This window comes from Fusarium fujikuroi, chromosome FFUJ_chr11 (genome assembly GCF_900079805.1).
Source record: "Fusarium fujikuroi IMI 58289 draft genome, chromosome FFUJ_chr11".
NCBI lineage: Eukaryota > Fungi > Ascomycota > Sordariomycetes > Hypocreales > Nectriaceae > Fusarium > Fusarium fujikuroi.
This window is the reverse complement of record NC_036632.1, coordinates 687,525-702,398: the sequence shown is the minus strand read 5'-3', so window position 1 is coordinate 702,398 and position 14,874 is coordinate 687,525. Positions and strand designations below refer to the sequence as shown.

Here is a 14,874-nt window from a genome sequence, read left to right as displayed (position 1 = left end):
ATCTCAATTATCCCTCAATTCATTTTCCTCTTCTTCACTCTACTCAATTCACTCATAGTCATTGATTCCTCCAATTTCTTCTTCCTTTCCCAATATGAGTTCCAGCGACATTGCTGCAAATGGATGGACTGCTGTCCCAGTCGATGCCGGAAAGATCTTTGGCAATAGGCCTTATATCAATGAGCCCGAGTACATTGACGTTCAAAGCATTGAGTTTCCGGATGATGACCCAATCGTCAAGAAGACACAGCAACATGCCAAAGATAAGTTGTTGAAGCAGACTTATAACCATTCAATGAGAGTTTACTACTGGTGTAAGTCAACGGCAGCCTCGTTTGAATTGAGCTTTGTGTACTAATAAATGTTCCCATCAGCGACTGTCATTCTTCGACAGCAATTCCCAGAGTATGCGGATGCCCTGTCCCCTTCAACTTTGGCTTTAACATGCCTCCTCCATGACATCGGCACCACCGACGAAAACATGTCTTCAACCCGTCTCTCTTTCGAGTTCCAGGGCGGCTTCCAAGCTCTCAACCTGCTTCAGGATACTGGCTCTACCAAAGACCAAGCCGAAGCTGTTTGCGAGACTATCATCCGCCATCAAGATCTCGGCACCGAGGGAAACATTACTTTTCTCGGGCAGCTAATCCAACTGGCTACCATCTATGATAACGTAGGTGAACATCCCAATGTTAAGGACTTTGGAAGGATCATTCATGAGAAGACACGTGAGGAGGTCAACAATGCTTTCCCACGTGAGGGCTGGCTAGGATGCTTTGCGGCTACGATTCGGAAGGAAGAGGAGTTGAAGCCCTGGTGCCATACTACCCATATTCCTAAGTTTGCTGAGCAGGTCGATGGTAATCAGCTACAGAAGCCATATGAGTGAGATATGAGTGCCTACCGCTATGATAGGACTTTCATCTGGTTTCTTGCGAGCTTCAGACACCACCCAAAGGGCCCCAAGTGTCTTCAATCTTAAAGACCAAAGATCCTTAGGTAAATTTATGATAGCTTAGGCTAGTTTAGGATAAACTTAGTATGTCATTTGATGATTCTATTTTCGTCCAAAGCTGAACAAGCGAGCGTGCCGTCATCGCTACTACTATAGTTGCTTAACTGCAAGTAGTCTGTAATTGAATTTACCAAACTTTCATTGCATCATCAATACCTTGACACCAGATTAGCTTTTCTACTCAACATTACCCACGATAGCAACTCTACGGACCCTGATCAGTATCCAGATACATCAGGCCACTCTGTCTCAAGACCCTCTTTGATGATCATATCCTGAAACTCTTGAAACAACTCCTTCTTGCCCTGCACTTCATGCGGTGACAACTCCTTATCCAGACAGTACGCTGCCAACAACCCCGCCGCCTCGCCAATGTTCCACTCAACAGGGTGTAACCTGTAACATCCATTTGTAATATGCGTAGTCCCGATATTCTTCGACGCCGCGAGTAAGTTCGGTCTCTCAACTGGTATCAAAGCACCAAGCGGGATCTCGAATGGACAGCAGGCTACGTCGATGTAGTTATCACCGCCGGTGGATGGATGGAGATCGATTCGATACATTCCGACGCCAACACTATCGGGATAGTGTACTGCACCTTTTGAACCGCGAACATCGAGGGAGAGATCTTGTTCCACGATTGTGGTTACGGCTTTGATGCGTCGAGATTCGCGGATGTAGGGGGCCATTGCAAGACCGTGTTCTGTACCGGTTATATCACCCCTCAATCGAAGGCCAGGATATCCTGTGCCCTTTCCATCGGCTCGGGAGCAATCCGTTTGGAGGTAGTAAAGCATACTGTACGACAAAGATGCAGCTTCTGCAAGACGCTCTTGCAGCTCATCCTCTGAGACATCAATGATGGGCTTTTCGAAGTAGTCGATCATGGGCCAGTTGACAAGGCAGATATCTGATCGATATGCTCCAGGGATGAAGTTGTCTTTTGCTGCGATGCGTCGAAATGTCCAGAGATTCATGTCTCCTCCTGACTTTCTCTGGTCTGAGATCACGGAAGCTGGATCGTCGTTGGGGTTTGGTGTGAACTCCCGCTCGACTATCTCGAGCGTTCGGGGATGCGGCGCCTTGAGACCAAGCAACGGCGCACCCCAGAAATCGGGATGGCAGCTCCTCCAGTGATCGTATCTCTCAGGTTTGGGAATTGTATGGTCTTCGCCCTCGATATGGTCTACGGCGAAACAAATCGATACAGCTTGAGAGTTCTGGGGTTGCGCTTCCTCCGGCGCACTAGGCTCTCCTGTATCCTTTCGAGACTCAAAACCCGTCACATACGGTGTTTTGGTGATGGGTAGCAAATCTCCCAGCTCAGTAGCATCAACGACGTACTTTGCTTCAACAGTGAAAGTCCCTCCACCATCCAGCTTTCGAAACTCGACGGATCTCACAACCTGTCCAACCATGTCACAAGAAACAGTCTTGACACGTTTTCTAACTGTGAGAAGTCCACTGCCGATAAACGGCATAAGCATGGCTTCGATAACAGCCACTGCAACTCTCGGCTCATGACAAAGCTTGCTGACATGTCCCGCCCCAGGATTCAACTGCGCCCTTCGTCTTGCCTCCTCCGTTAACGGATAATGATCGCGATAATATTGTCTTATGCCATCACGAAGTGCTCGATACGACCGCGTGACACCGAATTGCTCAACCCAGGTATGCTCATCAGGAGGCACAGCTTGGCTTGTCAATTGGCCGCCTAGCCAGTCATATTCTTCAGTGAGAAAGACATGACGGCCTCGACGGAGAGCTCCGAGTGCTGCTGCGACACCACCCAAGCCACCGCCTGCGATGAGAATATCTGTTGAAAAGTGCTTTGGTCGAGTTTTCAGATGAGCTGTTTGCCACGAGATGCTGCTTTTGACATGGCCATTGGGGGGTTGAGAGAGTTCGCCCATCTTCAGTGGCTGGTAAGTTGACCAACAATCAACTTCACAAATGACGGCCTGAGACTTGCAAAAGTAAATATCGAGCAAACATGGGAATCGACTTGTTTTAATTCGTCTCACAGAATCCTTCTTCCGCCGATCTCCCCAGATCTGCGTTTCACTTCCCCATACCCGAGACTCCCCGTGAGGGGTTGCACAGCACGTGCATATCTCATTCTCATGACCAACACCGCCAAGACAGTCCCCCCTCAACTCGTCGGGAAGCAATCTCTCATCTCCCCGATGCTTACACTCTCAAACGCTATCTCACAATGTCGGAGGACAATGCACGTAAGCGACCGCGTCAACCCACGTCCGATCCGCGATATCCCAGGAAGAGGAGTCTCAAGGCGTGTCATGTATGCAGAGCGCGTAAGACAAAGTGCGATAACGTGCAGCCGACATGTGGGTTCTGTGCGTCGTTGAATATCTCGTGTTCGTATGATAATACTGAGAAGGACCATTCTACGTGAGTTTATCACTGTTTGGAAGATATGTTCTAATGGATGGAGTAGATTTGACCCTGCGAGTCTTGAGATTTTGAGACAGCTCGGACAGATCATTACTTCGCAGGATGAATTGGCGCAGACTGTGCGATCAATTGCTGCAGCTCAGTCGCATGCCGGCCTAGGTGCCGCACAGAATGTTCATGTCGCGGACGGTTTGAACTGGGATGCGAATCTTCAGACACAACAGCTACCCTACTACGACTGGTCTGGAGGACAATCTGACTCCAACTCGACAACCCCAGCAGCATCAGCCAGTGTCGCTGCAGTTCGATGGTTCGGCATCCTTGCAAACGATGCATCGAATGAAGCCTTCCCGGACTCTGATGCACCGTTGGGCCTTGACGGCGAGCTACTCGATACATCACCAGATGGTCAAACAGATAGCGACATCACCCCATTGCAGAAAGCAACAAGGATCATCGATACTCAACCACCGACTCGGGATGCAGTCCACAATCATGCAGCGAATAGTTCCGAAGAAAGCTTATGGCAGGCCTCGGAGAGTATATCACTTCTCGATCGAGAACAAACCTTGTTTCAGAACTTCCTGCATCGTATATGTTCATGGGTACGTCTATCACACTCTGTATGAACATGCATACTGATCGCTCATCAGCTTGACTTGTTTGACCCAGCTCGGACATTTTCTACACGAGTTCCCCATTTAGCAGTCCGCAACGCAGGTCTTCTTAACGCCATTCTCGCATTATCATGCTACCACCAATCCCTCGACGAAACAATCCTTCCCAATCAACGTCCATCTCAAAACACTGCTCTGCAGTACTACTACCAAACATTGCACTACGTTCAGAAAGCGATGCGATATTCGACGTATCAGAATAGTCAGGAACTAATGGCTACGACGCTTATGGTCTCAACGTATGAGATGCTACGAGGGTCACGCAAAGATTGGCAACAACATCTCCAAGGTGTCTTCTGGATCTTGAGATCTCGCCAGATTGAGGTTGAGACATCGAGTCTTGAAAGCACGACGTGGTGGGCTTGGCTACGACAGGATATCTGGGTTGCTTTTCGAGAGAAGAGGAGAACACATAGTACATGGATGCCCAAGAAGGGATACGCAGATCTAGATAGCCATGAGTTAGCCTCTCGTGCGGTATGGATAATGGCGCAGGTGATCAACTTTTGCGCAGTCGATTCGTCCGCTGAGGTAGAAGGGTTGACGGGGAGGATTGGGTGGGCAAAGGCGCTGCGGAAGATGTTAGATGAGTGGCGGTCTCATTTGACGGTTGAGTTCTCAGCATTGCCTACCATGGGAAATCGGGAAAGTGAAGTGTTTCAGCCACATTTGATACATCCTCAATGTTTTGGTAAGCAGTCTCATCTGTGAAGTCGGGTCGGGTGCTAATTGAGACAGGTCTCGCTGTACAGCTTCACCATTGCTCGCGCATTCTCATTACAGCACACGAACCCCACTTAGACGGTATCCAAGGCCTCCTCAAGCGCCAGAAGGAGATCCAAGAGAGTATAAAAATGGTCTGTGGTATTGGAATGACACTCACGGAGGATGCGTCAAGCATGTTATCGTCACAATGTCTCTTCATAGGTAGGTCCCCAGTGCAATCTTCCGAGCTGTATCAACTGACACCGCGTGCAGCCGGAATGTTCATGCAGAATCCCCGAGAACGAGAGTGTGTAGTAGAAATGCTGGATACATGTCAGAAGAGATGCGGTTGGCCTACACCTTCGTTAAGAACAGAACTGGAACAGATTTGGGAAAATCCAGATGCGCTTTGGGATGGTCAGCAACGGTGATGCTGCGTAATCGGAAGACCGAACAGCGAGATTTAGCACGATAGCGGCGGTGTTGAATGTGATTTGTGATACCCTTAATGCATCAAATGTATCTCGCAACGAGAATCTGCCGCCAAGAATCTGAATTGAACGAATATACGAGAGAGGTTACATCACGTACGCATGGTGATTTGTCGTATTGCGACCGCAATAGGCAGCCTCCGTTTCAGCCCCCAACGCAAAAGCCCCGAGATAATGCATACCCCAACCAATGACTTGAATGAACTAAGCAAACAGCGCACAATACTTCTCAATTCTGCAATAACTGCTTTCATATACATACACAGACCCTCCTCCCGAGACTCCCCGCGTCGTCCGCCAAGCCCAGCACCGAATCACGCGCCCGAGACTCCCCGCCGACATGTTTTCTACCCCAGGACATGATCTACACCCCGCATTATGTTTGTTTGCCTTCCCGCGAAAGAGGGTGTTGGACCTTGATTGTCTCCACTACTTAAAACCATGGTGCTCTCGTAAGCTTGATTCATATCGTCAATCCTTCTTCAATCTTTTATCCGGGAAGAAGTGAGTGAAGATGACGATACACGGCATGTTTCGGCGCATTGTGCGCAATGATGCTATTCATGTTGATCCGCCCGAGATTTACAACTGGCGTGTCATCGCTCTGACAGCTTCGGTACGATACCCGTGACCATACTCCAGGGATAGTGGACTCACCTTTATAGGCGTGTTTTGCTGGAGCGCTGTTTGGAGTTGATGCAGGTATCATTGGTGGCGTGCTGGCTATGCCAGACTTCAAACGGTTTGTTTCCAAGCTACCTTGCGACGGGACCCCCGCTAACACGGGCTTGACAGGGAGTTTGGTCTTGACACTCGGCCGAAAGAAGACGCAGCTGATTTAGCAGGAAACCTCGTCACGACAATGCAAGCCGGTGCTATCGCTGGAGCTCTCCTGTCCAGTCCATTTGCTGATCGCAAGGGTCGAAAGTCAGCGCTACTCCTTGTTGCGGTGACGGGTTTCGTTGGTGGTATCATGCAAGCCTTCTCTTACGGTCATCTCTCAGTCTTTTACATTGGACGGTAAGTTCCGTGACATCAAACACAGCATCATGACTAGATATTAACAGCTGTAGATTCGTCGAAGGCCTGGGTCTCGGCGCAGGAACAATGCTTGCGCCAACATACGTCTCCGAAAACTCCCCGCGCGCCATCCGCGGGTTCCTCGTGGGCTTCTTCCAACTCCTCCTCGTCCTCGGCGGCATGACAGCATATTTCATCAACTACGGCTCCCTTCTGCATCTCCCTGGCAAAGCGACATGGATGGTCCCCCTGGGATGCCAATCCATCTGTCCAGCATTGCTCTTCTTCAGCATGCTCTTCTGTCCAGAATCGCCACGCTGGCTAGCTTCGCGAGATCAGTGGGAGAAGGCCGGAGCTGTGTTGTCAGATGTGAGGAAGTTGCCTGTGGACCATGCGTATATTCAGCAGGAACTGTTGGAACTGAAGACGCAGATCGATCAGGAGAGGGAGATCATGCAGGACACGGGGTTTTGGGCAATTCAGAAGGAGTGTTGGACTCTGCCTTGGAATAGGAAGAGGGCACTCTTGACGGTGGCTATTGTTACGCTTGGGCAGTGGACTGGCGTGAGTTGCTTCTACGGCTGCGCGATTTGGACGGACGGGTACTGACGAAGTATAGACTGGTGCTATCAACTACTACGCACCTACAGTGAGTCGGTTTTCAATGTTCTCGAGGTTTGCACTAATCGATGATAGATCTTCAGTGGACTGGGCCTTAGCAGCACGACAACTGCACTGTTCGCACAAGGAGTAAGAATCTCTACCGCTTCTTCCCTCATCACTTACTAACATCCTTCATCAAGATCTACGGCGTCGTCAAAGTCGTTACATGCTTGATCTTTATCTTCTTCCTGGCCGATTCCCTCGGCCGTCGCAAGTCATTCATGTTCGGCGGTGCAATCCAAGCATTCTGCATGTTCTTTGTCGGTTTTGTATGCAATCCGCTCCAACGTGTGACTCCCACTGACGTTGTTAGTATCTCCGCTTTGGTCCTGAGCCTGGAGAGGGTGATCATCCTCCTCCTGCGGGTATCGCTGCTTTGGCTATGATATACATCTTTGCTGCGGCTTTCAACATGAGTTGGGGCCCTGTTTGTGAGTCCCTCGGGCTCTGGTGCTCCGACAGTTGTACTAATTCTGATAGCATGGATCTATGTCTCTGAAATTCCAACGAATCGACTTCGTGCATACAACGTTGCTCTCGCATCCTTCACTCATTGGGTGCACAACCTTGCAGTATCAAAATCAACGCCAGTCATGCTTCTGCACGATCCCTGGAGAGCATACTTCATCTTTGGATCGTTCAACCTGTTCATGGCAATTGCTGCATACTGGATTCCAGAGACCAAGGGCGTAAGTCACTCCTCCTTGCATGTACTCACCAAGACTCTGACTCGAATGATTCACCAGATCTCACTGGAACGCATGGATGAAGTCTTTGGTGTCGCAGACTTTTCGAACGTCGAGGACGTCGGCATCGCAGCACGCCGCGCAAAGCGAATCGATGACGAAGACGTGGAAGACATCCAAGCCCCCAACAAATCTTAATCACATCTCTGAGCATTACGCGAGAGGATAGAGTTTCAGGGCTGGATTGTGATATAAACTCTGTTGGCTTCAATAAAATGTTCAGCTTACAACCCCTGCATCGTTCATTCGTAACAATAATCGTAACGAGTTCCTATCATTTCCGTCTCCCTTGTATTATATACGCGAGACGAAATTTATGCGCTTCTCGTGTTCTGAAACATCTGTCCGTTGGTTGGTCTGGGCCGTTTTAGCCGATGTTTTTGATGAAGACGCGCCAACATTTTGCCGTGTATCCGTGGGTCCATCTCGAGTCTTTTCTCCATATTTGGCCGAGATGCCGGATCAGCAGCAGAATTCACTAACGCATTCAATCAAATTCGAGAAGTATGACCTTGCTCCAGTTTATACCAAGTTTTTAGGTTCACCAAATGGATGATCGCTTGTGACGTGACTGCAGCGTAGTTCTGCGGTCAGTTGTTGCAATATGACAGACCTGGACCAGCCCCTTACCATTACCGGTGAATTGACGTTTAACGCCTGACTCGCTTGAGGCCCTGATCCAATCGATACGAACGGGCACCTTCGATACGGTCTGTAAAATCTGAATAGTAGGCTATTCCTAAATTGGCCGGTTTTGGTAATAAATTGTATAGATAAGGGATTTTCGATCTAGTTAGCATTTATATAATATACCTATTTTACTATAAACCTAATAGAGAAAGGTTAGTAATAAATAAAACCGAAATAATAACTTTTTAGCTGCTTTTCTGCTATTTGCTTATTTTACCGTTTATTAAAAATAAGTATATAGTTTTATTTAATCTATATAAGGCTATAAGGCTAACCCCTGGCTATAATGATCTCTAAATGCCTAATAATGCCCCTAACTGCAGTAATAATAATAATACTATTAGCTTAAATAATAGATATAGTAAGGAAGAAGACCTACTTATTATAGGGCTAGCTATAAAGACCTTTAAATTATAAGGGAATAAAAAAAGGCTGTATTTCCTTACTATTTTTAATTGCTAAGAGATTATTAACCCTAATAGGTTAGCTATAGCAGAGGAATTTAATTAAAAGCTACTAATAGGCTATAAAAGGAGATTTATAGAGAAGCTTTAGGTTATAAAGGTCTAATTCTATTAATTAGCTAATTAAATTAATATAAATATAAGTATAAAGGGATCTAGCTAGTAAAGCTTATATCTAAAGCTAATAATCTTCCTATATATTATTAGTTAGGGCTATATATAGCAGGCAGCAGTATATTACTTTAGTATCTCTTAAAGCTTTATATCTTAAATAATAGTAATAGGTCTTAAAGTATTTATTAATATCTATAGAATATTTATTATTTAACTAAAGCTAATAGAGGTATACTATAAGCCTATAATTAAGCCTAAATGTTAGTATTTTTTTAGTTATATTAGTGCTATAAATAGTATTTATATAGCAGTTTAAGTCCTTAAAGAAGGTTAAAGGAAGTAATATAATAGAAAGTCCTTAATAACTTAAAATATTCTCTATACTATTTACCTTAATAAGACTTTTTTATATATCCTTATTGGCTATAAGGAATTAGTTAATAATACCTCCTTATTACAGTATGCTTAATTAAAAAGCCTAAAATTATATATTAATAGATTCTATATTAGGGATGCTGGCTTTAGTGCCTATATAGGACTTCTAGTTCTCTATATTGGCATTAGATATTATCTTAATAACTAAAAGGTATTACTAAAAGGACCTTAAAATAAGGAAAAACTATATAACCTATATTACTTATAACTATAAATTATTATTAAGCTAATCTTTAGTTAGGTTAAAAGGAAATTTTAAATAATATATTCTTTATTGCCTAAATATAATATATATAAATAGATCCTAATTATATATGCCTATATAGGCCTATAGAATTTCCTAAAGTTATTAAAAGAAAAGCCAGTATTAAATAAGGCATAAGAGAAATACCTATAGTTAATAACTGCTTAAATATAAGATAATCTTTTTAGTAACCTTAAGGTTTTAAGAGATAAGATTATAATAAATTAGTAAGAAGAGCATTTAGTATATATTAAAGAAATAAGGTAATATAATAATGCTATTCTCTAAAGGAAATATAAGAAGTATTTTAGTAATAAAGAATAAAAGGCAGTAAGGCATTTCTGGCTTAAAAGGTAATATTAAGGGAGATTAATAGGTAAAAAATAAAGCTACTAGAAAGAAGCTATAATAATTATAAAAAACCCTGCCTTTTAACCCCTAAATTACATTTTTCCTAGCCTGTATAACAGGTTGGTTGAGGTTAAACCTCTTAAAATAAGCCCCTTTAGGGAGGGATTTTATTATTATAGTGTTAAGTCTTTAATTAACTTTAGTTTTACTTTAAATTTCTAAAGTATTATTTTTAGCTTTAGGGCTATCTAAAAATATATAAATTATTAGAAGTGCCTAATAATTAATTAATTCCCTAGCTTAATTTCTAATAGACCTCTTTTTAGTTAATATTTAGTCAGTTTGATAATAACCTTAATTTAGAGGCATGGCTGTAGAGGGGTAGCTATACTAGCAGGCGGCCGCTAAAGTAGTTATATTAGTAAAGGAATTAGCTAAATTAAGGATTTACTTTTAAATTAAATTAAATTATCTATAAAAGTTAGAAAAATTCTAAATTTTTTATATATCTTAATTTAGGTATAATTAACTTATTTTTAAAATTTTAAAAAAATTAAAGCTATTTATATATTTTTATAGTATATAATAAAAAAATATAGCTTTTAACTAATCTTATAGGTTAGTAGGTTAGTTACTTAAAGCTATATAACCTGGCTGTAGGGGATTTTTAACCCCTCTATTAATTTTATTAGCTATACTAAAAGCTTTATATCTTTAACCTTATAACAGGATTAAGATACTGCATTTCTAATAAAATAAAAGCCCTTATAGAAAAATAAACTTATATATCTTATTCTATAAGTTAAACTTACTATCTTATATTATTTCTAGATTAATTTATAGACTTCTAAGCACTATATATCTAGACTTTAAATAAAAAAGTCTCTTTTTTATCCTTTTATTTAGACTATTATAAAAGACTATATATATACTATCCCTAAGTAGTTAGTTAAAGAAGGTCTTTATTTCTCCTTTATTTACTCTCTCTAGAAACCTTTACTATATATCCTATACTGCTAATTATATATTATCTATACTAATAGGTCTTTAACTTTTCTTCTAACTTATTACTAGCTTAAAGATTGCCTTCTTAATTAACCCTGCCTATAGATCTATATGCCAGTAAGGTCTTTATATATACTATAGTAATTAAAAGTCTCTAGAGCTATTAGTTATTAGGTATAAGAGATAACCTAATAGTAAGGAAATTAACTAAAAAGTCTAAGATAATAATAAAGTAGGAATTACTATAACTTTATAGAAAGGTAAAGGTAATAGCTAATTAGATAAGTGCCACTATATAGCTTTATAAGTAAATAGCTAACTGTAAAACACTAGGTCTTTATTTATTTAAAAGTCTATTTAAGACTCTTTTATATTATTATAGAGAGATAATAAGCCTAAAGTATTAATAACCTTAAGAGCTATAAGTCTGACTTTCTATATGCTATTAAATACCTGCTAATATAAATCTATCTTCTAGAGCCTGTTTTACTTAATAGCAGCAGCCCTAATTCTATACTTCTTTACCTACTAATCTTAGTTATTATTAATTATAGTAATAATACCTAACTTATAATTATAGCCTATATTGCTTATCTCCTTTATTATTATAAAAAATGCCTTTTAATTTCTTAGCAGTTTATTAAGCTTATAATTAACCTTTATTTAGTTAAAAACATTTAGAGAATATTACTTAATAAGCTTATAGCTAATCTTAGTGTAAATAGTCTTTAGTAGTTAGGTCTTTTTATTCTCTAGCTTTTTAGCTACCTTTTTTATATTATAGCTCTTAAGGAAATACTTTATTTAGTCTTTAGTTTACTATACCTTTAAGCCAGGATTTTATATATTACTTTAAGAAGCTTTTTATATTACTTTCTTAAATATATTTTATTATATTATTAGATATTAAGTAAAAAGAGACTAACTTAATATAGGCTAACTTAATAGTATTTTAATCTTTTCTTTAGCCTTACTTTTACTTATAGTTAAGATCTCTTCTTTAGACTAGGCTAGTAAGGCTATAGGTTACTATAATAAAGCAGGTATCTTTATAAGTTCTTAATTATATAAGATTATAATAGTATTATTAACTTTAAATAATTCCTAATAGTTATATTACCTAGCCTTTTCTCTATTAACTGCCTTTTTTATTAATTAAGCCCCTAAGACTGATAAGGGCTAGTATAGCGGGTTACATATAACCCGGTATAACAGCTCTTTTGTGCAAGTGGCGAAGTCACCTGGACCGTATTGAAGGTGCCCGTTCGTATCGATTGGATCAGGGCCTGAGAGCGACTATTGACTGCTATTTTTGCTAGGCGGAAAACATGTCATATCATTGTTGGGTTATCTCCATTTGAAATTCTCGTATTGCACCAACTACCGCTTCGTTTACCCCTTGCGTCTAAACCTGTTTCGGCAGTTGACCGACACTAACAAATCTGTCCATCAATAGTCTGACAAACATCAAACAACCGACGCAGAATATTCATGATTATCACAATAATAAAATTTGGTATCGATTATCTCTGATCAAGCAGAAGAAAGAGAAGCAGTATCTGTAGTCTAGTCCCCTTAACGCCAGCCCAAAAACACACCACGCTATGCCGAAATACCCTGTCTATAATACTTGTATTCCACCGATGCCCCCTGACACATGTAATGATCTGCAATGAGATCCTTGGCCCGAACATCTAGCCACCCAGCGGCTGCATCCTTGACGCCAAAGCCCAGCCATACCTCATCGTCAAGATATCCGTGGTTCGACGGTGGGAACTCGGTCTGGTTGGTGTAGTACGACATGGAGCCCGTCCAGGAATAGCTGCGGTCCGATTCTCCGTGGTATGTGAGCTTTTTGCCGACGCTGATCATGCGGTACGGCGCTGCTGATTCGTACACTGCTATCCGGCGGTCATACCATGTAAACGAAGCGCCCGGGAAGTCTTGTCGGCGCTGCACGATGCCCATGAGAACGGTGTTTTGCTCATCGGGTTCGCATGTTCCGCGGTTGCACATTGTGACACTCAGCATAGGCGAGCTCTGGTGGACGTGGCTGTCGTCGATCATGACATCGTGGATGCATGTCTTTCTCTTCTTGCCGTGCCAAGTCTTTCCCGGCTTCGCCGTTGGCGGGTAAGGTTCTTCAACAGCCGACTCCTGGTCGTCAACTGCGACGATGGGCTCGACGGGCTCGTCGGCGGATTTCCAACGGAATAATTGTCCCGGCTCCACCATCATCAGAAGCTCGGAGTCTGGACTAAAGGGGGACTGAGCTAGCGCCCAGTTCTTCTCGCGCTGGTATCGTGGGTGGTTTTCCTGTCCTGGTGCTGGTTCGCGAGCGAGGAGTGTTGGTTCGGCGAAGCGGATTGAGGGTAGACGGGATGAAAAGTAGGGACCAAGGACTTGTTCGAGCTCGGGGAGGGCGGCGCGCACGTCAATGAGGAATTGGCCTTGACACATTGTCTCATCGTCGACTTGGTGAGTGAAAATGAGAAGAGGCTCGCCGGCGCGTGTCCAGAATAGCTTCATGTCTTCTGGGCCGACGTACTTATCCATGTCCGGCTGCCTCTTGCAGTGATGTTCAGGTCCACCAAAGTCTTCCAGCATCAGTGTAGACCATTCACCGGTTCTGATGACGGGTCGGCCAAGGAAATTGGTGGTGAGGTTTGCAAACGTAGCGACTTGGCGAGCGACCTTGTACTTTTTGCCCTTGATTTCCTTTGCGACATGGGTTGTGCGAGCGATGACGAGGAAGTCATGAGTGGTATTAGCATCACGAGGCAGTTCGAGTATCGTTGGATTGAAGAGCTTGTGTCCAGTCTTTCTCGCATCGATCTTATTATAAAAGCCCATGTTGTTCCTTAGACTGGTCAAGAGATGGTAGTCGACGTATGGTTTATCCTCATCATCGTCGCCACGGTCGAGGCGGAGATCGTAGTAGTCATCTTGAGTATTCGATTGATCTTTCTTCTTATCAACATCGTCTTTGTGTTGAGGTCGTCGATGGAAAGGCTCCTTTGGTGATGTCTTCTTTGGTGGCTGGGAGCGATTAGGATCTTCAGGTGGGGGTTGCTCCTCATAAAAGAAAGGCCGTTCTTGGATTGGTATGAGTGAGAGACCGTCCGATATTTTGATGTGGAATATTGTTGTGAGAATAATGCAGAAAGTCAAAATGGCCACGAACGTTAGCACGCCGCGCAGCAAAGGGTTGTGAGACCGCATGGTGGTATCATCAAGCCGCTGTGATATCGAGATGAAAGAGAGGCAGGTTGTTATGAGTGACGGGGCGAATAAAGTAAGTTAAGCGGCCATAGCTCGTATGATATACGGGAGAGCCAGTTGGTGCTGGTCATACAAACCCACATCGTATTCCGTTTCGTCATAGCACCCACCAAACCAAGGACAAGGTTCTAGGTCAAGGTTCTGGGTCAAGGTTCTGGGTCAAGGTTGTTTAGACGCCGCGTGGTCAAAGACTCAAGCTTTCGCCAAGCATGTCAGTTTCTGCCCTCTCCATGTATCCCTTGTATCCCTTGTACCATCCGATCTAACCGGGCTCCGCAGTTGTCGGCCCTGCTACTGGATCTGCCGTAAAAACGTGAAACCCCTCCCTATCTGACCCTCTCTAGCCTCTGTTTAATCTGAAACATGATTCATACCGTAAAACAACTGCGACAGCATTTCTGCATCAACTATTTGATTATCCTTGCGTTAATCAGTGGCGGTTGGTCAAACCGTAGCCGCTGGAATGTAAGCCCAGCTTCCAAGTCGGGTGCTCAAAATAGAAGCATGCCCAGTCGAACAACGCCATTGCAACGTGCCAGAAACATTCCCAGACGCCA

At 43.2% G+C, this 14,874-nt stretch overlaps 5 protein-coding genes; 3 read left to right on the top strand and 2 right to left on the bottom strand.

The window, feature by feature from the left end:
- Positions 1-94: 94 nt before the first annotated feature.
- On the top strand, positions 95-889 carry FFUJ_11486 (probable Cyanamide hydratase; the record flags this gene model as incomplete). XM_023570390.1 has 2 exons in its annotated part: positions 95-314; positions 375-889. The coding sequence occupies 2 exons, from the start codon at positions 95-97 to the stop codon at positions 887-889; spliced, it is 735 nt and encodes a 244-aa protein (XP_023437510.1).
- Positions 890-1,233: 344 nt separating this feature from the next.
- On the bottom strand, positions 1,234-2,928 carry FFUJ_11485 (uncharacterized protein; the record flags this gene model as incomplete). Its single annotated transcript, XM_023570389.1, has 1 exon — positions 1,234-2,928. The coding sequence occupies one exon, from the start codon at positions 2,926-2,928 to the stop codon at positions 1,234-1,236; it is 1,695 nt and encodes a 564-aa protein (XP_023437509.1).
- A 302-nt stretch (positions 2,929-3,230) lies between these two features.
- Positions 3,231-5,243, top strand: FFUJ_11484 (related to quinate transport protein; the record flags this gene model as incomplete). XM_023570388.1 has 5 exons in its annotated part: positions 3,231-3,427; positions 3,474-4,035; positions 4,084-4,798; positions 4,846-5,034; positions 5,086-5,243. 5 exons carry the CDS (start codon positions 3,231-3,233, stop codon positions 5,241-5,243), a joined length of 1,821 nt encoding a protein of 606 aa, XP_023437508.1.
- A 574-nt stretch (positions 5,244-5,817) lies between these two features.
- On the top strand, positions 5,818-7,870 carry FFUJ_11483 (related to quinate transport protein; the record flags this gene model as incomplete). XM_023570387.1 has 10 exons in its annotated part: positions 5,818-5,919; positions 5,969-6,045; positions 6,099-6,323; positions 6,377-6,887; positions 6,943-6,972; positions 7,020-7,073; positions 7,127-7,255; positions 7,300-7,417; positions 7,467-7,675; positions 7,733-7,870. The coding sequence occupies 10 exons, from the start codon at positions 5,818-5,820 to the stop codon at positions 7,868-7,870; spliced, it is 1,593 nt and encodes a 530-aa protein (XP_023437507.1).
- A 4,767-nt stretch (positions 7,871-12,637) lies between these two features.
- On the bottom strand, positions 12,638-14,257 carry FFUJ_11482 (uncharacterized protein; the record flags this gene model as incomplete). The annotated part of the gene is made up of 1 exon (XM_023570386.1): positions 12,638-14,257. The coding sequence occupies one exon, from the start codon at positions 14,255-14,257 to the stop codon at positions 12,638-12,640; it is 1,620 nt and encodes a 539-aa protein (XP_023437506.1).
- Positions 14,258-14,874: the final 617 nt, after the last annotated feature.